The 25,093-nt window shown below is 43.9% G+C and overlaps 1 protein-coding gene across 1 annotated transcript in view; it reads left to right on the forward strand.

Annotated features, from left to right (window-relative positions):
* Window positions 1-25,093, forward strand: part of msrab (methionine sulfoxide reductase Ab) — a 43,586-nt gene that overhangs the window by 4,352 nt on the left and 14,141 nt on the right. Inside the window, exons 2-4 of the mRNA XM_006798497.3 lie at window positions 3,522-3,590; window positions 3,747-3,866; window positions 8,235-8,339. Of these exons, the coding sequence (XP_006798560.2) occupies window positions 3,522-3,590; window positions 3,747-3,866; window positions 8,235-8,339 (294 nt within the window). The remainder of the gene's footprint in view (window positions 1-3,521; window positions 3,591-3,746; window positions 3,867-8,234; window positions 8,340-25,093) is intronic.

The raw sequence follows: 25,093 nt of genomic DNA on the forward strand, positions 1-25,093 counted from the left end.
TGAGTAAACATATAAATTAAGTATCCAAACAGGAGATAAATAAATGAGAGATTTGCTTATGGGCGGTCCTGCAGCTCACTGATTTTTACTAGAATGTCAGCGCAAGAACATAACCTGAAATCTGTCGTTTGATTCTTGTATGGTTTCCATACCACAGTCAGTCGGTGAATTGGAGACCTTCTTTGCACTCTTCATGCATCTTGGTCAGTGCACTCTGGAGTAAACCCCTCTGTGATACTAGCTGTATAGAAAACCATTGGATTTGCTCTCATATATGTGTAGGGGGAGAGTGTGCATTTTTCTTGGGCCACTTGGAGACTGTTGTGTTATTTTCCCATCACACCGGCTTGTGTTAGATTTACGAGCAGGCCCAAACAGGATGCTCCTCCATCTTTGAGGAAGGGGAATAGTGGAGCTGATGCAATAATCACAATCTTTTTCCAACCCGGAATAGTGACTGTGTGAAGTGTATGTATGCATCACAATAACAAGTTGGGTTAGTTGTTTACAGGCCACAGCAGCAAAGTTTTCATTACTTACCTTTTAATGGTATTTTTTTTATCCCCCCCTCCCCAATTTGTTCCACTCTTTCTCGCCCCTACCCACCCTCCCATACAGCAGAGGAGTAGTTGGCAGCGGTATAAAGCATCAGCCTGCTCCGACGACTCGTGCCTGAGTCCCTGCCAACCTGTGTGAAGCTAGGAAGGGGAATAGGAAAGAGGGAGGGAAGGGGACGATAGAGAGGAAAGAGATAGAATGGATTTTTTTTTTGGAAGGAAGTAAACAGAGCAGCCTGGAAATCAACCTTCCAATGCCAGTTTTGGCATCCAGGGATAGAACCTCTCCCGGGTCCCTGTGAGGAGACAGGAGCGCTTGGACTTCAGTTTTACGGGTGAGAAACACGGGATCACGGGTAGAAGCGGAGGTTAACAAAGACTAAATACCCACTAAAACAAGTCAAACTGGGCTTTATTGTCCGCTAAACAACAGACAGATTGTTGTCCCCTTGACTGGTGGTAACCTTGATTCAAGCAGAATGGCAGGGTGTCCGGGTTTGATTTTTCTGGTTCTGGTCCAGCCGCCTACAACCGACATCCTAAAAGCAACAAAAGGTGACCAACGTATTCCGCTTCCGTCCTGCTGCAGTGTATAGAAGGCGCAGTGCTTTTCAGATATCCGAGAAAACAAAGACACGCAAAAAAATTACGCCCATATCTCATCCAAGTTGGGAAAAAAGCCTTTTCATGAATCCGTCCCCCATATTCAGCCTGTTTTCTCCTTTTGTAAGCCCAGTCAGTCACCCTCCCTGCTTGTTTTTTTTTTTGTCGTCCTCTGTTCGTTCTTTTGCTGGCGTAGGGAGGGAGCGTAGTGAGGGTATTCAGTTCTTTCTCAGTGCCTGCGTGTGTTAGATGGGGTAATTCTGGCAGAGTGGGGTGTGGGCGCTGGTCTGGAGGGGGAGGGCGGGGGGTGCTGGACCAGGCACAGTGAAAGGAGCCAGCCTGGCACTGTCTGGACCTCTGCCAGATGCTCCCCGGGAGAAACACCCACTGCAGAGGTTGGTGTGCAGGTGATTGTGTGGCTGGTTGCGTGCATGCAGGCAGCCGCGCACATGTTTAGCAAGAAGGGAGTGAGGGATGATGGGAAGGTGGTGCGAGGAAGAGAGTGTGAAGTGAAGATGGAGAGCAGCTGACAGAGATGAGAGGGCGGGGAGATTTGGCTCTGAGTTTCCTTCTTTGGACAGTGCTGTGTCGGCATATTCTTGGCTAACTTTGTTTTTACCTCTCTCTCTCTCTTTTTTGTTTGTTTATTTGTTTGTGTGTTTGTTTTCTCTGTGTTCTCTTGGATGAAGCGCTTGGTCTTTTTATATAGCGCCCAAAGGCATGGTGGTCCGAAAGCCAAAAAGAATCCTTCACTGCCTCTCTGCTACCCTCATCTGTTGCTTCTCACTGGCTATTTACGCCTTTTATTGTTTTGGCAAGCTTGATCTCTCCTCCTCCCACTTCTCCTCCTTCTCTATCGCACACTCTTCTCCCTCTCACTCTCTCAGTTTCGCGCTCTCTTTCTCTCTCAGTCGTTTGGCAGCTACAGTACTTTTTATCGTCATGGCCAGAAACAAAGGACAAGAGGGTGAGAGTGAGCGGAGGATAGAAACAATGCAAATTCACAGGGGAAAAAAAGGAAGATGTCTAATGTTCTCACACCTCCTCAAGTCACCTCCATCGGATGAGAATATTTTGCCTGTACAGGCACTCATATACTTTGACTGGAGCTAACTGTGCTCGTGAACATGACCTAGCACTGCCAAACAACCTGCTGCTGAAAGACAGCACTGTCGCACAACAGGAGGGCAAGAAGAGACCGCCTTAGGGCACCCAGGCCCCCGTGACATTTTACTTCTTTGTGCTTGTGCAGTGTGCTACTCCACAGTAAAAAACAAACAGTTTTTTGTCAAGTAACAGAAGTGCCTTAGCACGCCAAGAAAGTATTATCAGCTCAAGTGTACTCTTTTATTGTGTAGTCTTCCAAACACTTAATCTTAAGGGCCCAAGCATTCAGAAACTGTTTCTTTTCTGTGCTCTGCTGTCTGGGTTCGGAACGATTTCTGGAAGCCTAAACTGAAGGTAGCTGCTGTTCTTTGGCCTTTTATCGCACAGGGAGATCATCCCATCTAGGAAATGAACTATTATGTCCGTATCAGATTAGAGATTGTTTTTATTCAGGTCAGTGTTGCACATAACATTTCTGAGCAGCCAGAAAGTAATCGCGCATTGAACTCAGCGCAAGCGTCCATTATTGGGATGTGCCTAAGCTCTTAGTGTACCCCGTGGCCTGTTTATCTGTAGACTAATATTAGTGGTTGCAGTACAAACCAGCCTTGCTTAGTGGAGATTTGCACGCTAAGTCACCTCAGTCTTCTTAAACCCTAATCCCCCTCACACATCTGCGAGCTACACACTCACACACACACTTCCTTTTTAGCACTCTAATTCCACTCAGCACAGTTGGCAGTAGAGTGCTACCTCTCAGCACTCCAGTTTGTTTTACTTATTGGGTATTTTTAACATGATGAAGATTAGGGTGGCATTGAGTCTACTTGCAGTGCTCTTCCCCACATGTGAGGTTATACAGGCTCACGCCCTTGAAGTGTAGTCATCTTTTTTGCTTTGTGGACGCCCAGTGGTGCCGAGCTGAACACTAAACGCGCTCTCATTCCACATAAAGTGAAGTAAGAGGGAGAGAGAGATCAGAGAAAACTGCTGCTTTGTGTTTAATTGTGTGTATTGAGGAGAGGACAGCAGGGATAGAATAGCAGTCAAAGCTGTGTAATCCCTTAAATGTCTTTCCTGCACAGAAGCCTCTGGCTTTGATTTGCTGGCCCGGGGCAGCCTGTAACCAAGTAAAGACTTGTGAGGCCAAATCGAGGCGCCTAATAGGCCTTTTTGCTCTCGTATTGTAATTTGTACTGTTGCAACACTGTGTTATGGTCTGAAGCCATATTTGCACACTGTTTCTCTTCACAGACAAGCATGCAGTCAATGGGAATCCAACTGTGGAGCCTTTCCCAGAAGGGATGGAGACCATCATGTTTGGTGAGACTGCACAATCACACTTTTGAAAAATCAGAAATAAACCAATATGGCATCCTCTTTTACCAGTTTGTGGTTAGTAACACATTTTGGCGAGAAGCTGGTTTTACTGTAGCGCTGAAGCAGGGGCGATTCATGCATTTGTTTGTGCGCATCCAGGAATGGGCTGTTTCTGGGGAGCCGAGAAACTTTTCTGGCGACTTCCGGGAGTCTTCTCCACACAAGTGGGCTATGCAAGTGGCTTCACACCAAACCCCACTTACGAAGAGGTCTGCTCAGGTACTGCGCTTTTACGCATTTGTGTAATTATACCTGTACTTTGATTTATAATAACCGATCATGCTACCTTCCCCTGAGCAGGACATTTTACAGTTATATCTATGGCCAAAATAAAACAGTAAACAGCTGGAAAGGTTGCTTTAAGTAAAGCTATCTCTGCCTCTTGCTCCTTCCCTTCATCTGCAGTCAACTACTCAGAATGCACCGCTCCAGATGGGCTGCACCCACCCGTCCCCACCCCCCCATGACCTACTTGTAAGGATTGGGCTCTGTACTGTGCTGTACTGCGGCGTTTTTGCCAACAGAGGTTACTGTGTATGAAGCGCCATAGATTGGGCTTCTTTCCCTGAGAGTATGATTTGGCGAACGTGCCGGAGATGAAGGCATAAATCCTGAGTATTTGCAGTCGGAGGCTTTGAAAATGTTTGGCTACCTGTCTGAATCCCTCTAAATTAGTCTCTCAGTGGTCCTCATCATGACAGTCGAAAAGATTTATGTAGGCAGTTGATGTATATATTCAAGAGAATATGTTAGATTTTACTCTCCTTTTCCCTCCCTTGTGTTTTAGGAGATATGAGTGTTAGTTTGAGGCTTCTCCATCACTCCATACTGGCATAATGTCTAGGTGAATGCACAGCATGGGGACGTGGAAAGGAAGGGAAAGATGCTCTGGGCTTAGTTGGCAGATTTTCTGAGCAGAGCCCTTCATATAATTTCTATGTTTCTATCTGTTCTCCTCCCAGTCCTGCTTTCTGTCAGTTTCCCAGCAACACGATGGTCAGCTATGGAGGAAGATGGAGATGGAGACAGATGACAGAAAAAGAGAGACTGAGTGACGAAGCAAGTGGGGAAATGGGTAAAATAAACTTTTGAGGAAAAAAAAGTGTGAGAAAGAATGGTTACCTGTCCATCGGCTGAGAGAGTGCAGGCGTCGCTCCATTGGCCATGACGGAGCAGAACACTGCGACGGCATGAGACCGAGGAGCTGTCAACACAGCCAAGGCAGGACAGACAGACAGACAGAAAGAAGGGGTTGATGGAACTGTCAGAAGAGCCAGGGAGGGATAGAAGGACAGGCTGGATGCTCTGACAGACAGAAATAGGAGAGGTTGAGGTGCAGTCAGATTCGACAGACAGAGACAGACAGCTGGGAGTGATGAGAAAATGATGTTATTATCAATGAGCATATTTGAACTAATTTGTAAAACAGTCCATTGCACGAGATGTTTGCGATACAGAATCAAAGGCTGATGCTGATACCTTTCAGTTCTACCGTGCTGCATGAAGATGAATCCAGTCCTCCAACCATAACAGTCAGACTGCTGATCATATCAATGGATTTTTAAAAATCACTCATTAGTTTGTTATTTTGTGCCAAACCTTAGTAAACTAACCAGTAGTAAAATTGGTTACAAAAAAAGGTTGGTGATTGTTATTAGAACAAAACGAACTAACTGACTCCAGCACCACTACACGACTTCCATGTTTTCCACTTTAGTTCAGTTTATATCTTACAGATAGAGTTAATGGAGGCCATGTGTAGATCTCTAAGGTATAGGCCGTAAATTCTATTTCAGCGCAGGATCTGAACTATTAATATCACAACCACTATAATAAATAGGAGTGGAAGAAAGGAGAAAGACTGTGACTGTTTATATAGTCTTTCATACACTTTTGATTTGGGTTGGAAGGTCAGTTTTGTCAGTGTTTTGTGATTGAATATAGAACTTTTCTATAAGGAACCACTGTGATTATGTCGTGTCATTCACTGTGACTTGGAGCAGTGAGCAGAAAGTTTGCAGTAAATACGGCTTTGCTATAGGGCCATTACTGCAATAGAGAGTGTGTGTTTTATTGCTTCATGCTGTTTTGGCTCTGGATGATTGCTACTGGCATAAGAAACTTGTAAGAGAAATGTCAGAAGGCAGAGGGTATTTCAGTAGCCCCAATGTGAAGTTATATTTTTCAAGAATGCATTCTTCAGCACAGGCGTAGCTTCTGAGTGCATTCATATAGCCTCTGTGGGTGAAATAACAATAATTATACTTAAGACTCTTGTTTGCTCACTGAAGGTAATTCCAAGTATTTCTGTGGATTTCCAAAGCTTTTTCACTCATTGCTGTTTATAACAGCAGATAACAATTAAACGAAAAAGGCCATGTTGGGCTTTGAGGTATTTTTTCACCCAGAGGGCTGTTCACCTTGCTGAAGGGTCCTTCAGCCAAAAATTGAATCTCTAGCAGCTTTAGTGTTGCTGGCCTTTTCCACTTTCACCCCTTTCATGTGCGACAACCCTGAAGAGTCATACCACAGTCATATTATTTCAGATCTTAACAGCTATTTTTGCTCCAGCTGAATTTCTACCATTTTTGTTGAGTTGCTCACAGCATGACTGCCAGTCTGCAACCACACTCACTGCTCTGTGTTTGCAGAATGTTTGCAATCCCACAGAGTTAGAGGTTTTATACAGGTAATACATATTAAATATGCCAAGTCCAGTATTATGCATAGTCTTGAGCCACCCCTCATTTCTTTATATTTTGTTAATATACTTATTAACTGTGTTACACCTGATAAATGACATGTGAAAGTGATGTCATTAAGAAATAATCCAGACCTGGCCTAACACAGGACCCAAGAGATGCATCTGGCCCTTCAGCTGATCCACCAGCTGTTCACTGAAGTCATAAGAAATGATTTCAGCATAAGAGTGGCTGTTAAGAATTCAGTTCAATTCAATTCAGTTTTATTTATACAGCACCAAACCACAACAACAGTCACCTCAAGGCACTTTATATAGTAAGGTAGACCCTACAATAATACATACAGAGAAAACCCCAACAATGATAAGATCCCCAATGAGCAAGCACTTTGGCGACAGTGGGAAGGAAAAACTCCCTTTTAACAGGAAGAAACCTCCAGCAGAACCAGTGTCAGGGAGGGGAAGCCTGCTGCAACAGAGAGTATTTAAAGCATTTTTTTTTTAAAGGTATTTAAAGGTCTTTTGAGACAATTACTGCAAATTTGCAATTTTTGGTTTAAATTGTCGTGTAACTGAACTGAGATCCAACAGTTAGTGTCTTCAGCCATCTATAAAACGCAGTGGAGGATCTGTCATAGTGGTGTTGAGGATCGTATCATAATTGATGGAATAATGAATGCAGAAAACTGCAATCAGATTTTTATCCACTATGCAGTGCCATCTGGAAAGCATCTGAAAGCAGTGGCTCCATTTTCCAGCATGATAATGATCCCAAACACACTGCCAATGCATTTAAAGCATACCTGGATAGAAAAACACACACAAAGCTTGACTAAGAGAGTTCAGACTGTGTTGAAGAATAAAGGTGGTCATATGAAATACTGTCTTTCAATCCCCTATATACTGTACTTCTATGAGTATTTGCACATTTCATTAAATAGCTCCACCTGTTTCCAATTTTCCTTGCAAAATATAAACACTTGAGGGGTTTTGCTGCACAATATGCTTATATATTACAATCTAAATCTAAAAATATGCTTAAAGTTTCTAGCAACACCTTTTTTTTTCACAAATGAGTTAATACACACTCCTTGACTTTGGTAACAACAGTTTAAATAAGCGAACTCCTCCATTTTCATTTGGCACACCATGTTCCTCTGAGCATCATTTAGAAAAAAGAAAGTTGGTTTCAAACCAGATGCATGAATTTGGCAGACATTCATCTATTATCTGCAATGCACCTGATAAATCTTTCTGTGTGGGCATCTTTTGTGTGTGTGCTGCATACTGTACTTACAGTTTCTTCTGAAGCAGTTCCAAGCTGACACCTCTGTCTTTATGTTTAGAAGAAAAATGTGTTTGCAAAGGGGTGCTTGGCGTTTGAGATTACCTTTTCTGCTCTGAATGTGTTTCCCGTTGCGGATGCACCTACATGTGAGACCTAAAGCAGCTCCTACTTTGTGAATGCCTGCAGGCAGCTTGTTGAAGCTTCGGGGTCCTGGCAGCTGCAGACAGGAGTGAGTGCTTTTGGCAACCTCCACCATAAACCCCAACATTGACTGCTTTCTCTCTTGCTCTCTCTTTCTATCTGAATCTCTCTTTCTGCCACTTTCTCTCTCTCCCCATTGTGCCATGAGCAATGGCTGACTGTCTTCTACCTGTGGCACCAGAACTCACTGCACAAGCATCCCACTCATGAGCTCTCCTTTGCAGTTTCCAGTAGGCAATTGCTTTAAATTTAATCAGCTGTTACAGTATGTCCAGTGTTTGTGGTGAAATGTAGGAGAACAGAGTGAAATAAGGAGAACCTGGATCGAGTGGACATCATTAGAGGGGATGTCGTGTCACTTTACTTAGATTAATGCAAATTTGTGCTTCTCCACTAGGTCTGACAGGTCACACCGAGGTGGTGAGAGTGGTGTTCTCCCCCCAAGACATCAGCCATGAAGAACTGCTTAAACGCTTTTGGGAGAACCACGATCCAACACAAGGTAGCAGCGCACACATACACTCACAGACAAACCCCAAAGTTGCCCTCAAATAAGTCCTCTCCCAAGGGGCACAGGGTGTATTAGAGCAGAAGGATGATGCCCAGACGTGTGCCTGTGTGTGTGTGTGTTGTGGTGGGGGGAGGTCTCATGGGTGTAAGTCAACGCCAGACAGTGTTAATGTGTCTGAGATCCAGCCATCCATGGAGAGACCCACCAGTGTGGTGCATGTTCAAGCTCCCGAAAACCTCACTAAACATGTGCGTCTTTCTTACTTTATTATATGTATACCAGCCTTTTGTCGTTCACTACACATATTGGATTCTGGGTGACGCAATGATGATACTAAATTCGCTCATTTCTAGGTTGAATAACGTCTTTGGATTTTTATGTTATTGTGCTTCATCCGTGGGTTTGTTCCCTTAACGACATATCTGAAGTAGTCAGTGACAGGAGGCTGGTGACTGTTCAGAAACTTTGGAGTGACGTCGTAACAGCTCGCTTAACTAATTCAGATGCTTCACTTGTGATCGCTATTCCATCGCACTTGCACAGCATCGACAAGGACCACATCCCCCAAAAGCCATATCTCTTCTTTTCTTCAAGTCTGTTGCTCTCTTGTTTTCTGTGCTCACTGGAGGAGGTGATGTAAGAACATTAATGCACCGGGAGGATATGTAGAGGGTGTGTGCATCTATGTGTGTGTGAGAGACAGAAAGGACAGGCAAAGAGGTACTGTGCTCACTTATATTGAATGTAGGGAGGGGCATGACAACTTGGGAAGAGATGGATCAAAGATTCATAGGCCCGACCTTCAGGCTTGTGCGCACGCACGCACCGCTCACAGTAACGTTGCCCGTGACGGTTTTGTCATCCCTTTTGCATCTGTCATGATTGCTCTCTCATGATCGCTCCTGGTGTGACCTACATACGCTGGAATGTCAGCCATGTTTGTGCGTCTACCGCAAATACCCAGATAAATACAAGCATAAGCTTTTCACTTCGGCTGTTCTACATGAGGCAGGATTTTGGAAGGATGCAGGGGAAGAAGAAGCTACTGAGCGCTGAAGATCATCCAAGAGCCCCATCCTCCTAATCAGAAGGGATTCTTCTCCTGTTGACCACAGCTGAGAGCAGAGACACGTCTTACTAGGGGCAAAGAGTCGAGCTGACACACCACGGTGAAAAAGCAGTGAGGCCAAAAGACTAGTCATGCATTTCCCTTGACTCGCTGCCTTGTCTCATCTCATGTTTTATTAATAGCGTGCAGCTTATTGTCTATGCACTATGTATTTTTATTTTCATTTTTTTGTCACAGGTAAGACCAGACGACATATTTCAGAATAACCACAAACTCAAATGTACTTTTTTTCTCAGTCTCCTTGAGTGTTGCTCCTTTGCGCGTGACTTAAATGTGAATCCCCGCCGTTTCTCTCTTCTCAGATTCCGGGTTCACGTGTAGCAGAAATTCCTCTGATTTGACAAATGTAGCATGGAGTGGTGGAAAAGGGCCCGCTGGCTGTGCCTTCACGCATGCTTAAGCTCCAATTTATTCTGTCCACCTTAGAGCTGGGCTTAAAAGAGAATGGAGAAATTAAGGAAGTTCACTCTTTTCCCTTTTAACTGCACACATTCACTAGAGATCGTATATGAAGACGAGCCCGGGAGCATTACGAATTCTGTTTTCTCCTGGCACGTATCAAAACAGCAGAGGTTTGATAGATATAGATATATATCTATAAAAACATATGCGTGTGTGTGTGTCGGGGGGGGGCAATGCACAGGTGCATATTCAGTTGCATGTAATGCTTCCCTTTTAATGCGTTCGTGTGGGTGTGTGCATGCACATATGTGTGCGCGCGCGTGTATGTGTTTTGATATCTGTGCCTCTCTGCTTTGCCTCAGTTCAAAAGGGTTTAGTCCCGACAACGTGATGTCGGGCTGCGTCAGCTCCACCAATCCCAGCCTGGATAGCAACATTAGCAGCCAATCAGAAACTCCCAGCAGCCTTTGCTGTGTGCCCCCTTTCCATATTCAGCAACACTAGTCTCAATCTGCTGGCTTCTTTGGGATGTTGCATAAAGCCACCCCCACACCCCCCCATTCCAACATGCTTCCATATTATAAGTTTCTCATGTCTACGTTCAGTCAACTCTTCAGGAGCACCCCTCCACGCCAGTGAATGACAAACTCTCAACAGTCGGGTGACATTGCATGTCAGAGGGCAGCAGCCGTTTTGTTGCATCTTGAAAGCTGAAAACGGGATTTCGTTGAGGATGATCACCGCTGACTTGCGAGCACATCCAGTTTTTCTTTCGCTTTAATGCGGACTCCGGCGCAGTAAAATCCAAGCGTGTTGTTGATTTTACCTTATGCACAAGTGCCCAATATGCCCACTTTAAGCTTTAATTAAGCTTTGCTTCATTTGAACATACACTTAAGAACACACCCATGCATACTGTGCATGCAGAGAGCGTACACAGCAGCATAGGCTGCTTGTCGGTGTATTCACTGGACGAGTCCTTGTTACAGAGGCCTGTAGGCCCTGTTTCACTCTCTGTTTTTGCTATCTCCGCACTCCCTGTGGAAGATAGGAACACCTAATCTGGTCATTCCTTTATCCTGCCAACCTTTCGGCGCAAACCCCACTGTTTCTCTCTGTTACTTAAATATTTGCCTTACCACCCTTTTTTTTTTTTAAATCCTTAACCCTTTTAAACAAGCACCCCCCCCCCCCCCCCCCCTTTCTCTGATTTCTTATTCTGTCTTCTATCTTCTTTCCTCCAATTCTTTCCTCTGTGTTTGCACATTCTGTCCCAGTTTCCCCCTCTCCTCCTGTCTCATCCTATCACCCCCTCCCCCTTCCCACCCCACCCATTTCACCTGCACCCCCTACCCCTGTCCCTTTTGCAGTGAGTGGAGCGGAGGGGCAAGTGAGAGAGCAAACGGCCCGGAGCCCGTCAGTACATCCGCAGAGCAGCACAGTGAGTCGACCGCTCCCTGAGGCCATCCGCTCATCACACAAACACACTCACATTCACTCACTCCTCTTTTATCTCTTAGTCACTCTCTCCTCCCTGCTCCTCATCCCCCCCCCTCCCCCCGCTCTCCTCATCTCTTCCTCCGTTCCTCTTGTCCCCCACCCTCTCCGCCGCCCTTCATCTTAACAAGCGAGGCTTTTCCCCTCCTCATTGTTTCCTCCCCATCTCTTTTTCCCCTTCTTTGCTTCCTCTTCCCTCATTCCCTCCATCCTCTCTATTTTTTGAGGCCATGCAGTATTTATGTTGTGGGCTGCTGATGCTGCGTCAGTGAACAGACATCACAGGCGTACGCCGATAGACACAAAAACACAAGTGTACAACTAAAATGGCCGACGCAGCTGTCTTCATTTGATAGCGTCTGCACGTACATGTACGCTAACCTTTGTGGGTTAGATACTTTAAATAGTTTAGTTAAAAAGAAGAAAAGAAAAAAATTATTGTGAGGGTTTTTTTACATTTGAGCTTGTTTTTTTTTTTGTTCTAAATTCTATATTTTACAATATGAATGTAAGTGGCACAGCGTTGTTGCTGCATTATATTCTATATGACAAGCTGTATTTAAATGGCTTATTGCCTATCACACATAAACATGATCTATTTGAGTCACCCTAGCAGCGGTTACTTTCTGACAATTGCAATGAGCATGAATATTCCTTTATGTAATATCTTCACCCCAGCTGGCGGCGACACACGCCAATTCCCTGTTGGGGTACCCCCGTGTCCCCCCCGTGTCACCACATCCCTCAATTTCAGGGGTGCCCAGGCACATCCAAAGCCAAAATCCCACAGGAGATGACCTTGACATATAACCCATGACCTCTGCAACCCCCCACACTTCTAATCCAACCCTGTTTCTCTCCTGTGGTTGGCTGAGGTTGGCGGGCTCATTACCAGGTGTCGGTTATTACACCCTCACACATGCTGACGGCCTTAATTTATGGAGATTGAGGCACGTGTGTTCACAGCGTGGGGGTTGAGTTCTGCATGTCCATTTGAATATGTTCAAGTTTTCTAACATTTTCATACTTTATTTTTTCTATGTATTTTTTTCAATTTCCAAATTTGCAACCTTTTCTCTGTGGGTTTTTGTGAACGTATTCATATTTCGTGGTAATAAACCAACACAGATGACAACTGGACTGAAAAAATATATTTAAAAAAATAGAGCTCGACATGAGATATGTGGTTTCTTCTTTCAAAATTAAAGTCTAAACTAAAGTGTTTTTCAGAATAAAGAGTGATAGTGTCCTAAACATTTTACGTTTTTTGACGGCCTGTCGTACATTTAATTTGACAGCACACAAAATGAGATCAAATTTATTAAAAGAAAAATAAGATGTGCAGCATTTGAAAAATCAATATTTAAAAAAACATATTCCCTCCAGGGAAGAGAAACTGCATGTACTTAATTCTGGACAGAAACTCGAAGAAGTTAGAGTGTTATTATTGTAACTGTTAATTTGGAGCAGTCAGGTTTTTTTTTTTTTTATATTTCTGTTTACTTCATTTTTACATAATTATATAATATGTAAATTTGATCCCAGTAGGAGGTTTGGGTTTGCTGAAACTGCTGACCTGAACTCTGTCTAAAGTAGAGAGGGATATAACTCGAGGAATCCAACTTGTGCTCTCAGTATGGACTGACTGGAGTACAATGGTAGAGCTCGCTTCACTGTTGGAGCAGCTAAAAATAAACAGCTCAGGGTTAGAGTCACAGTGGTCTGACAACATGCCCAGAACTATGAAGTGATCATGTTAGAGAGCACTGCTCCTGTATAGAGAACTTAAAAACAGTAACATGAGGCAGCTTTTCAAAAGAGGTAACCGCAGCGATCTACCTCATGCGTTGTCACGTAAACAGATGTAGTCGCGGTAACATCCCTGAGAGTCACAGCTCTGATTTAAAACGACCTCCTTTCAGTGTTGTGTCACTACCTCACAGCAAGCTTTGCAATGGCTTATTGTTTTCATTTGAATGGTTATGTTATATATGCATACAGTACATCTGTCCGTATGTGTGCGAATGCGTTTGCACGTGCAGGAGAGAGTGTGTGTCCGCTGGGGATGCTCTCCTCATCCCATCTCCGTACTCTGCCTCTGTCTCCAGCGCATCAGGAGCGTCTTACATAAGAACAGGGCAAAAATAGCATCTGAGAGTGGAGAGGAGGAGAGAGCTCTGCTGGCACGCACAGTCGTAACAGGACCGCGGGGCACGGCACAACCCTGAGTACTATCACACACACACAAATGCACAGGGAAGACTGCAGTTATCAGGCATTATACATCTTTTTGTGTTTCCGTGCGTGCGTGTGTGTACTTTTCTGACAGAATAGTAGAAACGAGGACTCCGCGAACACCGAATAATTCCCGATGATCTTTCAGCATGGGCACAGGGCTGTGTTAAACCTCCTTCGTAACCAGAGTTGTGTATGCGTCGCGGTAAACGGAGGTAGAGAGTAAGGAATCAAGAGTTAAAAAATATATAAAAAGAAAAAAGTACTACATTAGTTCATTAGTTTTCACTGTGCTGCAGTGTAATTGGTATGTGCTGCCAAGTGCAGTAGTTCTGAATTCACTTCACATGTTTTTCCCGCCGTGTTCAGAAGCATGCAGAAAGTCACCAATTATGCAGAAGCGTTTCTTAATTGCAGACACCTACAGAAGCTTGACTGCTGAAATGTTTGTTGTTCTTTCTTCTAATGATTTTTTTTTTGTGGCTCATTTTCTTGTTTTACATCTATTTAAGTGTCAACTGCGCGTTTGAAATACAGGGATGGTAGAGCAGCCGATGAAGACCGAAGGGGAGGTTGGAACGGTACGTGAAGCGGTGGAGTGCTACCAGATGAAGGATCACGGATAAAAAAAAATAAGCCCCCACTTCTGTAGGATGGCGGGAAAGTGGAGCACGTTTAAAGCGTGGCACTCGCTCTTCCCTGGCTTGTAATTTCTACCTCCATCACTTGTTCGTCTCCTCCCTCCCTACCAGTTTGTCACAACACCAGCCTTCATTTTAATCTGATTACTTTCTTACTATTTCATCTCTTTTCTTGGCCTGCAAATAATTTTTTTTAATTCACAAGTCTGGCTACTCACTGGTGCCAGAACACCCCCCCCCCCTCCCCCCCTCCAAATCTCTCTGCAACCTTTCAGCACAAAAAACATATACGCGCATATGGCAAAGAAAGCAAGGAAAGAAATCTGGAAACAAATTAGTAAGGGGGCAATGAGGCAAGAGCTAGAGCAAGAAAGTGAAAAAGCCCAGAGTGCTGAAGGAAGGAGGGAAGGTGAAGTTGGGAGTGGGAGAAATGGCGTGCTTTTATCCCCAACAGCCAGAAGGGACAAGCTGAGTGGAGCCTTTTTGTTTGTGTGTGTGTGTGTGTGTGTGTGTGTGTGTGTGTGTGTGTGTGTGTGTGTGTGTGTGTGTGTGTGCAAGGATAAACATTGGAAGAAATTGTATAGAGTTGCAAGAAATCTCAGCAGGTTTAAACGCAACAAGATCCAGAAGAGTTTGCTTCTGCATACGCTGGTTTGTGCGCGAGCGTCTCTTGAAGAGAGTAGCTACTCCCTGTGAGACTTCCACCCTCCCACTTTTTCTCATTTTGGCTTCCATTTGTGTTAAAAGAGCTACTTTAAAGGTTCTCATTTGGTCAGGGAGGGGGGTTGGAGCAATTAATTAATATTTTTGGCTTTGCAGGCATAGGTCAGTAACCCAGAGAGGCAGTGGGGGGTGCTGGAGCCTATCCCAGCTGTCATAGGGCGAGAGGCAGGGTACACCCTGGACAGGTCACCAGCTAACACATAGACACAGACAACCATTCGCACTCACATTGACACCTATGGGCAATTTAGATTAACTGCAGGTTTTTGGACTGTGGGAGGAGTACCGGGGGAGAACCCACACAAACACAGGGAGAACATGCAAAGTCCACACAGAAAGACCCCTGCCTGATGGTGCCTGATGGTGGAATTGAACTCAGGACCTTCTTGCTGTGCGGCAACAGTGCTAGCTACCGTGCCAACATGCTGCCCATAGATATATATCTATATATATATATGTGGATGAGTGTGTTTGTGTGTGTGTACATGTGTCACCTGTAGCCCCTCCTCTTCTGTCCACCCCCATTACCCTCTGCTTTCAGAGGCAAGGCTCTCATGCATAATGCAGAGTGAACAGGGAGGCTCTCATTAATAATTACTGCCGCCTTTGATGGATGGAGAAAATAACGAAGGGGGCTGTAAAAAATGGAGAGACTGAGAGAGACGATGGAGGCGGGAGGGGAGAATCAAGAGTTTTTGGGGTTTTTTTCCCCCCCTCCTATTTTTTTTTTTTTTTTTTGCCATCATAGTTCTTTGAGGGCTGAATGCTTATGGGGATGGATTTGGAGTTAGTATAATCAAAGGATAGGCTCATATTTTGGATGGTGTTAATATTTTGATTAGGGAGTGACTCCTTCTGATGGTGGATGGATCTCAGAACGTAATTGTGTTGGAAGCTGCTATTACCACTCCAGGGTGTTTGTCTCTTGGCTTTTCTCTGATATTCCATATCGTCTACCACTTCTTTGTGATGAGAAGCCTTTTTCATCTTTACTTTTTTATGTGAGATATTAAGCTTCCACTGTTTCTGTAAGGTGGAAAATTAATTATGTTCAGCTGTATAAGGAAAAAAAAAAAAGCTTTAATCAAATTAAAGCGGAGTAAATTTCGAGATATTTGATGGTGTTCCCTGGCATAATTAATATATGTGTTGCTGCATACACCAGACACCATGCACGTGCATATGCAAGCGGTGCTCTGTGTGTGGTCAGCATGCTCAGGACCACAGGTCAGCAGGATAGGTCAGAGGGAAGCGCCAAGTTGCAAAACCCCTTCGAGTTAACCAATCAGAGGAAAGACTCTGAGTGAGAAGCCAATGGAAGATTGAGTTGGTGGCCTTTGATAGAGGGGCAACCATTTACACTGAACAGCACTGAAATGCAGGTTTTGGAAGATGGAGGTTGAGGGTATAGATGCTAAATTAAAGATATAAAAAGGTAAAATTAGAAAATATTACAAAATTGCAGAATATTTGTATTTGAGTTCCAAGCTGGTGGATCATAGAGAACATACACACACTGATTCCAAGCAACAGGGTGACATTTTGAAACTTAATTACTATTAGTTGGTTTTTACTGAAGGTCAGAGCAGTTATGTGTTCATTTTATTTCACTCACTATCCAAGTTACTCCAAGTATGCACTGTCGTAAAATGTACCTGTATGTCACTTGTACTTAGGATTGCCGATTTCCAATGTATTTATTTGTATTGCATTCATGATATGTATGCCTTCTCTTTGTTTTTAGATCATGTTTTAAGTGTACAAGCATTTGATATTGTTCCAGAAATATTCAGTGAAGCAAATTCCTCAAGGCAGCAACATTAGTAACAGTGAGTTTATTCAACGTGTGTCGGAGAGCAGTCGATGCCTGCTTGTCTGCTCTGATTTGAATGAAGACCAGATGAATACTTATAGCCATTACGCCTGAACAGACTGTGTCACAGATAGGTTGTGACACTCTATGATGTAAGGTAGCATTTAATCTAAAGAGAACACGATATGCAGATCACTGTGTCAGGGAGATATCTTGTCCGTACAGTGAGTGGAAATTGCTATTCTGCCACAGTATAGATTGAACACCCACATCTGAGATGTAACAACAGACATCGCTTACAGTGTGTTGTTTTACCTTACACGTACAACAAACCTTACATTTAGTGACGTAAATATTTGAAGTATGACACGTTTTTTTGTCGTTTTGCCATTTTCATACATAGTCCCACATAATAGGCTGAAAAAGAAATTGGACAGTTGACTTACGAGAAGCTCTGTGACCAGGTGAGACCTGTACCTTTGTTTTTCCATGATAAATTAAGCAGATAATAGATCAGGAGTTGGTTTAAAATGTGGAATTTACATTTTCTATCTGTTTACTGGAGCTGTCAGCTCCAGGTCCAAAGAGCTATTGATGCAAGTGAAGAAGGCCATCATTAGGCTGAAAAGTTAAACCTATCGGGGAGATAGGAAATCTTTAGAAGAGACAAAATTAAAAGTCTGATGCACTTTTAAAAAGAAGCGCTGCACTGACCAGCTCAGCAAACCAATCCCCTCCCAAAAAACACCTAAAGACAACTGAAGCCAACATTATTCAAACTCACAAGGCTGTAACCATTATTTTTACCTTTAACAATTGGTTTGAGGAACACTTGTAATGAGAGCAGTTTCATTCTTAGTGACGAACTAGCCCTTATCATCTCTTTTTTTTTTTTTTTTTTTTTTTTTTTTTCTTTTTTTTTTTGCCTGTCCCGTTTGGCTCTTTTGCTATCAGAATTATTGTCTAAAGGCGAAGAAAGATGCCCAACGGATTTTCTTTACCAAATTGACCATCCCAGCTTTGCCGTAATGGTCCATTTGATTCACCTTTTATTCTTTATTTTATTTTCACTTGCTGAATACGGGACAGACTTGACTGGGGGAAAGAAAAGGGAGAAAGAAAGAGGGAAAGAAAAACAGTTGAGAAGAGGGACGGGGGAGAAGGGCAAAAAACAAAAACCAACAGAATAAGCAAAAAAAAAAAAAAAAAAAAAAATACATATATCGATCACCTGGATCACCTGTTGAGAAAGAAAAAAGAAAACAAGCAGAAGAAAACGAGAGTAATACAATAAACAACATCACAATGATATATGGGAATATGACAGTAAATACTAAATATTAAACATTATTGTGCAGCACGTAAGATCGACAGCACAGTGTGCATTGAGGTAGGAGCCAAAAAGGGTGTAGTTTGTGTGTGTGATCACCCGTGTGTACACCTGTGAGCATGGACGCGCTTGTTTTCTTAAAAGGTTCCTTCATGTAATGATCTGCTAGAGGGTGTGGGGGGCCACTGCCCCGTCCTCCAGGGCATGAAGCAGGTATGGAGGAGATCAAAACTCCAGACATCCAGAGGCCCCCAGAACACAAGAGACCAAGGAAGACCAACAGAGGGGCAGCCGTGCCACTGTCCCAGAAAGAGCCGAGGAGAGTCCCAGATGAGGGGTCACCCAGCAGCCACGGAGCAGAAGCCAGGGGGGGTTGCAGCGACGTGCCCGTGAGCTCCGCCGGCAGCAAGCTGTGCCTGAGTGACCGAGCCCCAGGCCGAGAGGCCGGGGGCACCCCACCTCCGAAGTGGCCCAAGCGAGCCCCAGGCTCCAGGCCCCGATAAGCAGCCGCCAAGGAGTGAGCCGGTGTGTACCCGGACGCCCACCCCCGGACACAAAGAACCACCAACGCACCGATGTCTGAGGGAGTCCGCCCCCGGCAGGGGAAGTGGTGGGGGGAGATAGGCCTCCAAACCTTGGAGGGCCTGAGCTGTCCTCAGAGAGGTGGCGTCTGATACCCAACCTGACATATGGACACAGACATACAGGCACACACAGATACAAACATCCATTCCCACCCTCATGCTCTCATATGCACTTACTCCACACTTAACCAACGTGGAGACAGACATAAAGAGACGCTGTACACACAATCACACTCCCCAAGCGTACTCTACGAACCGGGTCTAGGTACCCTTGCCCCTGGAGGGGGGAACTGCACCCAGACCCAGGTTGTGTTACCCTTTTTCCCTGCGGTGGGGAGAAGCAGACCGCCCCGACTCCGCAGCAGCAGGGAGGCCCCACATTCCGGACCCCAGTCGGACGGCCAACTCCTCCTCCTAGCCCCCCTGCTCCAGCAGACCGCAGAGAACGAGGGTGAGAGAAGACTCCTAACCTCCCTCCACCCGCTCATTGTAGTGTTGATGTATGTGTGTTCTAAGGTGCATTTAAAACCCAGGAGGGCATGGAGCTACCTGCCAGAGAGCAGCAGGTAAGCGCATAGTCCCTCCTGCTAGCCCTCAATGTCTACGTGTATTTAAAATTGAGAGGTGGGCAACGACGCCAGGAGTGAGGTGTACACCCTGATGGTAATTGGGATTCCGTGTAGCGTGCCCACCCCCAAGATCCTATATGTATGTGTAATGAGAGTGTGAGTAATGTGAATGTCTAAGTTGCGGGATAAAATTGAGGCAGAGGCAGCCAGAAGGGGACAGAGGGGGGGGTTACCTCCTCTGCACCCTGGTGACACACCCCTACTCCAAGGCCCTGCATGTGTGGGTGGTTGTGGTGGAGCGGGAAGAGGGAGGCAGCTGGAGATGGGGAGGGAAGGAAGGGAGGGGCAAGTGACCCCTCCCTGGGGCCAGCTCCCCCGCTGACCCCAGTAGGCACCCCCATACTCCGCGACCCGCCAGGGAAGGGGGGCCCAGGCCCATCCGAACCGGGGCCCAGTGCAGCGGCGCCGCCCGGCCCCACAGAGCCCGGGGCAGTCCACCCAACCCCACCACAGAGAAAACTGCACCCACCCCATCATCCACTCATCTTCCAGACTACATAAGACAATAGACGCCCAGGCTGAGATCTTCCTCCACCTCTCCTGTATCTCCCCCCCTTGCAGAGAGAGTTCCTGAGAGAGGAAAGCTCCTGCAAGATGTGACAACCCCCCCCCCCCCCACCAGTTGAAGAGCCCCCCAGCCCCCCCCACCACCGGCGGCACCCCGCGCCAGTGGTGGGCCCCCATATACCCACCGGCCCACAACCCCGGCAACACACCAACCAGGACCCAGGCCCCCGAGGCCCGGCCAGGGCCCCAGGCCAGAGCCGGAGCGCCCCCAGAACCTCACGCCCGTCCCGGACCCACCCAGGCGCAGCCAGGCTACCAGGTCAGTAACCCCCGTCCGTCAGCACAGACCCTCCCCTAGCCCCGCTGCACGTAGCCACGAGGAAACCGTCACCTAAGAGCTAACAGAGCCCCTAATTGGCCATGACAGCTACCCCGGGTTGAGCCCCCCAAGGAAGATGCTCCCGGGGAACCCCCCGACGCCCCAAGCCTGACTCTACCCCCACACCAATCACAACAGTGAAGGCGAGACCAAAATATGACCCCCCACCCCCACTAGGTGATGGAGCTGATCAGAGGAGCCCAGAGCGATTGATCTGATGTAGTGGCAGAGGCTGTATCAAGACTAATGTAATCTAATAGATAATTTCTATATTGGTTAGAATTAAGATTGTTTTTATTTTTCCAGTTCATGAGGACTGTTTTCTTGGCTATGCATAGGGCAGTGAAAACCATATGGGCTATATTCTTTTCTGAAGTGACATTATCTAAGCTGCCCAACAAACACACTAAGGGGGAAGTTGGAATGTTACATTTCAGACACTTTGATAAGTCTTCACATATCTCGCGCCAAAACTTCTGAACTGGTGGACAGAACCAAAGAGCATGGATATAATTGTCCGGTGAATTGGTTTGGCAGTGTGAGCAGTTGTTGGTAGATGCAAAGCCCATCTTGAACATCCGATGACCTGTATAGTGCACTCTATGTAGTATTTTGTATTGAATTAATTGAAGACTGGGATTTTTGATTAGATGAAAGGTTTTTAAGCAAATCTGAGACCAGAAGTTTTGGTCTAAGTTAACTGATAAATCCGCTTCCCATTTTGCAATAGGAAGTGATATTGATTCATCTGTTTTAGAAAGCATTCTGTATATTTTGGATAGTAATTTGGGGGTTTTAAGAGTAAAAAATTGAACCACACTTGGTGGTGTTTGTAGTTCAACTTGACCCGGTTTAAATTTCTTTTTTATTATGGATTTAATTTGTTGATATTCTAAAAATCTTTTCTTGTTGATCCCATATTGTGTAACTAGTCTGTCAAATGAAATAAATTCTGTTCCTTCTAGTACATGTTCTACATATTTGATTCCTTTACCATTCCAATCTGAAAATTTTATCATATTATTGTTTTGTAATATGTCAGGGTTGTTCCAGATAGGTGTACGTTTGCATGGGATTAATGAAGACTCTGTCAACTTCAGAAACTCCCACCATGCTGTCAGAGAAGAGCTGATGTTGATGCTTTTGAAGCATTCATGTCGTTGAATGTTTGAGCTGATAAATGGTAGATCTGAAATCTCTAGATTATTGCAAAGTGCTTGTTCTACATCTAGCCAAGGTTAATCTAAAAGGGTATGTTTTAGCCATCCTGAGATAAACTGAAGCCTGTTGGCTAAGAAGTAGTGCTGAAAGTTAGGTAGTTCTAATCCTCCTTTATCCTTGGTCTTTTGTAGTGTTTTTAAGCTTATACGTGGGGGCTTATTTTTCCAAAGGAATTTGGACATATATGAATCTAGAGATCTGAACCAATCTTGCGGCGGTTTAGTTGGGATCATTGAGAATAAATAATTTATTTTTGGTAGTACCATCATTTTTATAGCAGCAACCCTTCCCATGAGTGATATGGGTAGACATTTCCATCTAGTCAGATCACCTTCTACTTTCTTTAAAAGTGGGGTATGGTTTAATTTAGTTAGATCTGCAAGCTTGGGAGAAATATTAATACCTAAATATTTTATATTTCCCGATTGCAGTGGAGTAGAAGAGGAATTATGGAAGCAGCAATTATTAGGAAGGACTGTAGATTTTGACCAGTTAATTGAGTAATCTGATATTCTTGCAAAAGAGTTTATCAATTCAATCACCCCAGAGATATTGGTTTGTGAATTTTGGAGAAAGAGTAACACATCATCAGCATAAAGGCTGATTTTATGTTCCACGTTCTTGCATTTTATGCCCTTAATTGCTGAATTCTGTCTAATTGCTGCTGCTAGTGGTTCGATAAAAATTGCAAACAGTGAAGGGGAGAGTGGGCATCCCTGCCTGGTGCCCCTCAGGAGACATAAGCTGGAGGATGTCTGGTCATTTGTTCTGACACAAGCTGTTGGGGAATTATATAATATTTTTAACCAGTTGATGAAAGAAGATCCAAAACCAAATTTGTGTAAAGTTGCAAATAGAAATTTCCAGTTAACTCTGTCAAACGCTTTTTCTGCATCTAAGGAAAATATTGTAGTTTCAAGGTTTTTACTGTATGAGTAGTCTATCAAATTAAGTAATCTACGTGTATTTGTTGATGAGTGCCTACCTTTTATGAAACCAGTTTGGTCAGGATGAATTAAGAGGGGGGTTATTTTCTCTAGTCTCTTCGAGAGAGCTTTGCAGATTATTTTGAGGTCTACATTAATAAGGGATATTGGACGATAGCTTGAGGGATATACACGGTCTTTGCCTGGTTTTAGCAGGAGATTAATGTTTGCAGAATTCATATTTGATGGAAGTCTGCCCTTTTCTTTGATTTCTAACAACGTTCTGTAAAAAACTGGTGCTAGAATCGTCCAGAATTCTTTGTAGAATTCTGCCGGAAAGCCGTCTGGACCTGGAGCCTTATTATTGGACATACTTATCAGGGCTTCCTGGAGTTCACCTGATGTCAGTGGCGAATCCAGTGCCATTGCTTGAGCTTCTAATAATTTTGGGAGAGTTATGTTGTCTAAAAATTGATCAATTTCCTTTTTAGATGGGTTTATTTGTGGTGAATACAACGTTTTATAGAAATCCCTGAAAATATTGTTTATTTGTTTCGGTTCATATATTGTGTTCCCAGATGAATCTTGAACAGCACATATAGTTGTTTTTTCTTTATTTATTTTTAGCTGGTTTGCTAGAAATTGACCGGATTTATTACTATGTTCATAATTTTGTAAGCGTAGTCTTTGTACTAAGAATTTTGTTTTTCTATCAATTATCTCATTTAATTCTAGTTTTGTTTTGCGTATTTTGTTCAATGTTTCCTGATCTTGGTGGGACGCGTAGGCTTCTTCTAGTGATTTGATGTTTTTTTCTAATTCCTGAATATTTTTGTTTTCTTTTTTCTTTTTATGTGATGAGAAAGAAATTATTTTACCTCTCATCACAGCTTTCCCTGCTTCCCATAAAACAGAAGCTGATGTTCCGGGAGTGTCATTAAAGTCTAAATATGAAGTCCACTCTTTTTTAAAATATTTAATAAAGTCTTCATCTTTAAGCAGTGATGTATTAAATCTCCAGTTTTTACTTGGCATAGTATTATTCTTGTGCATTAGTGTTAAAGATACAGGAGCATGATCGCTGACAGCTATAGGGTGAATCTCAGTGTCTGAAACGTCACTCAGCAGTGAGCTGCTGACCAAAAAATAATCTAGACGAGAGTAGGAGTGATAAACATGTGAAAAAAAAGTATATTCCTTACTGGTGGGGTGAAGGGAGCACCATGCATCGCAAAGACCAAAGTCGCTCATATACTGTTTGATTATATTTGTGGACTGCCAATTACGCTGAGTTCCTGCTGTATTGAGCCTATCCATTTCTTCATTCAGTCCAAGGTTGAGGTCGCCTCCAAGCACAAGTGTGCCATCTAAGTGTTCAGAGAGTGCACTGAAAAAACCGTGAAAGAATGAGGGATCATCAACATTTGGACCATATACACTTACAATACATAGCTTTTTATCAAGTATAGATAGTTTAATGATTAAGAATCTGCCCTCTGGATCTATAACTGTATCGAGTACTGTGAAATTAATTTTTTTATGGATTAAAATTGCTACTCCCCTTTGTCTAGAATTATAACAAGCTGAGAACACATTAGGAAACTCAGGTGTTTTAAGTTCATTCGAACCTCTAAGAGGTCTGTGGGTCTCTTGTAAAAGGACAACATCTGCCTGTAGTTTTTTGAGTTGGTTAAATATTTTTAACCTCTTTTCTCTGGAGCCAGCTCCATTTACATTCCATGTAACGAATCTTAGTGCACCCATAGATGTCTGTACATAACTAGGGGTGTACTCTGTGTGTGTCGCTTAGACAGGTGGAGAGAATACATCACTTGTTCATAAATAAGGAGAGGGAGAGAGAGAAAAAATGTGTGGCGAGATGCTCCCTGAGTCTGACTATGTGTTTGCATATTTACTAATATGAGTATGCTTGGCTTAAGTGTGTGTATCCTGTAGGTCTGTGTGCGCTGTCTGACTGATGTAAATGTGCTGCCGTTGAGCGCATGACTGTGCGTGATCGTGCAGTGAGTAAGTGTCGAAATAAATGATGTTGTTTGTGGATGAGTGTGGAAGCAGGTGATCGAAGCAGTGAAAGAAATAAAGAAAGAAACCAAGGACGAGGGTGAGCAGCATAAAAACAAGAGGGGGAAAAGAGAGAAGGAAAAAAAAAAAAAAAAAAAAAAAAACGAGAAGAGAGAAAAGAAAACGTAAACATTCCAATTAAATCACTGACGGAGAGTGACGGTGTTAATACTGCTAGGAAATCACACTTAAGATGCGATTTGATACCGGTACCTTATCATCTCTTTACCATCTTTCAGCTCATTGTTTTGGTTTGCACAAACAACACAAATGTACAATATGGGAATTTTGTTATTGTTGATGTCTGTAACGTAACTTCAAAAGCAAGACCATTCTCACCTTTGTTGGTTGCTTTTACAACTTATGATTTTAGGGGTAAATCAGATTTTGAAGGTGGTTTACTTTTTGCGAGAGTGTATCACCATGGTAACTTGTGCTGCAGACCTAACCTCCTCTGGAACAGGTAATGTTCAACATTAGAGATCTGCAGCTATGAAATCACCGCATAAAGATCAAGCAGATCTATGGAAAATAGCTTTACCATTGCATTCATGGATCCAGAGATAGAAGGAGGAGCTGAATTTTTTAAGAGCGTCCAAAGTCTTTGCTTTTCCCTCCTGAGCCTTAGTGATAAATATAGATTCTTA

Source organism: Neolamprologus brichardi, chromosome 19 (assembly GCF_056152115.1).
Source record: "Neolamprologus brichardi isolate AB-2024 chromosome 19, ASM5615211v1, whole genome shotgun sequence".
In the NCBI taxonomy this organism is placed as follows: domain Eukaryota; kingdom Metazoa; phylum Chordata; class Actinopteri; order Cichliformes; family Cichlidae; genus Neolamprologus; species Neolamprologus brichardi.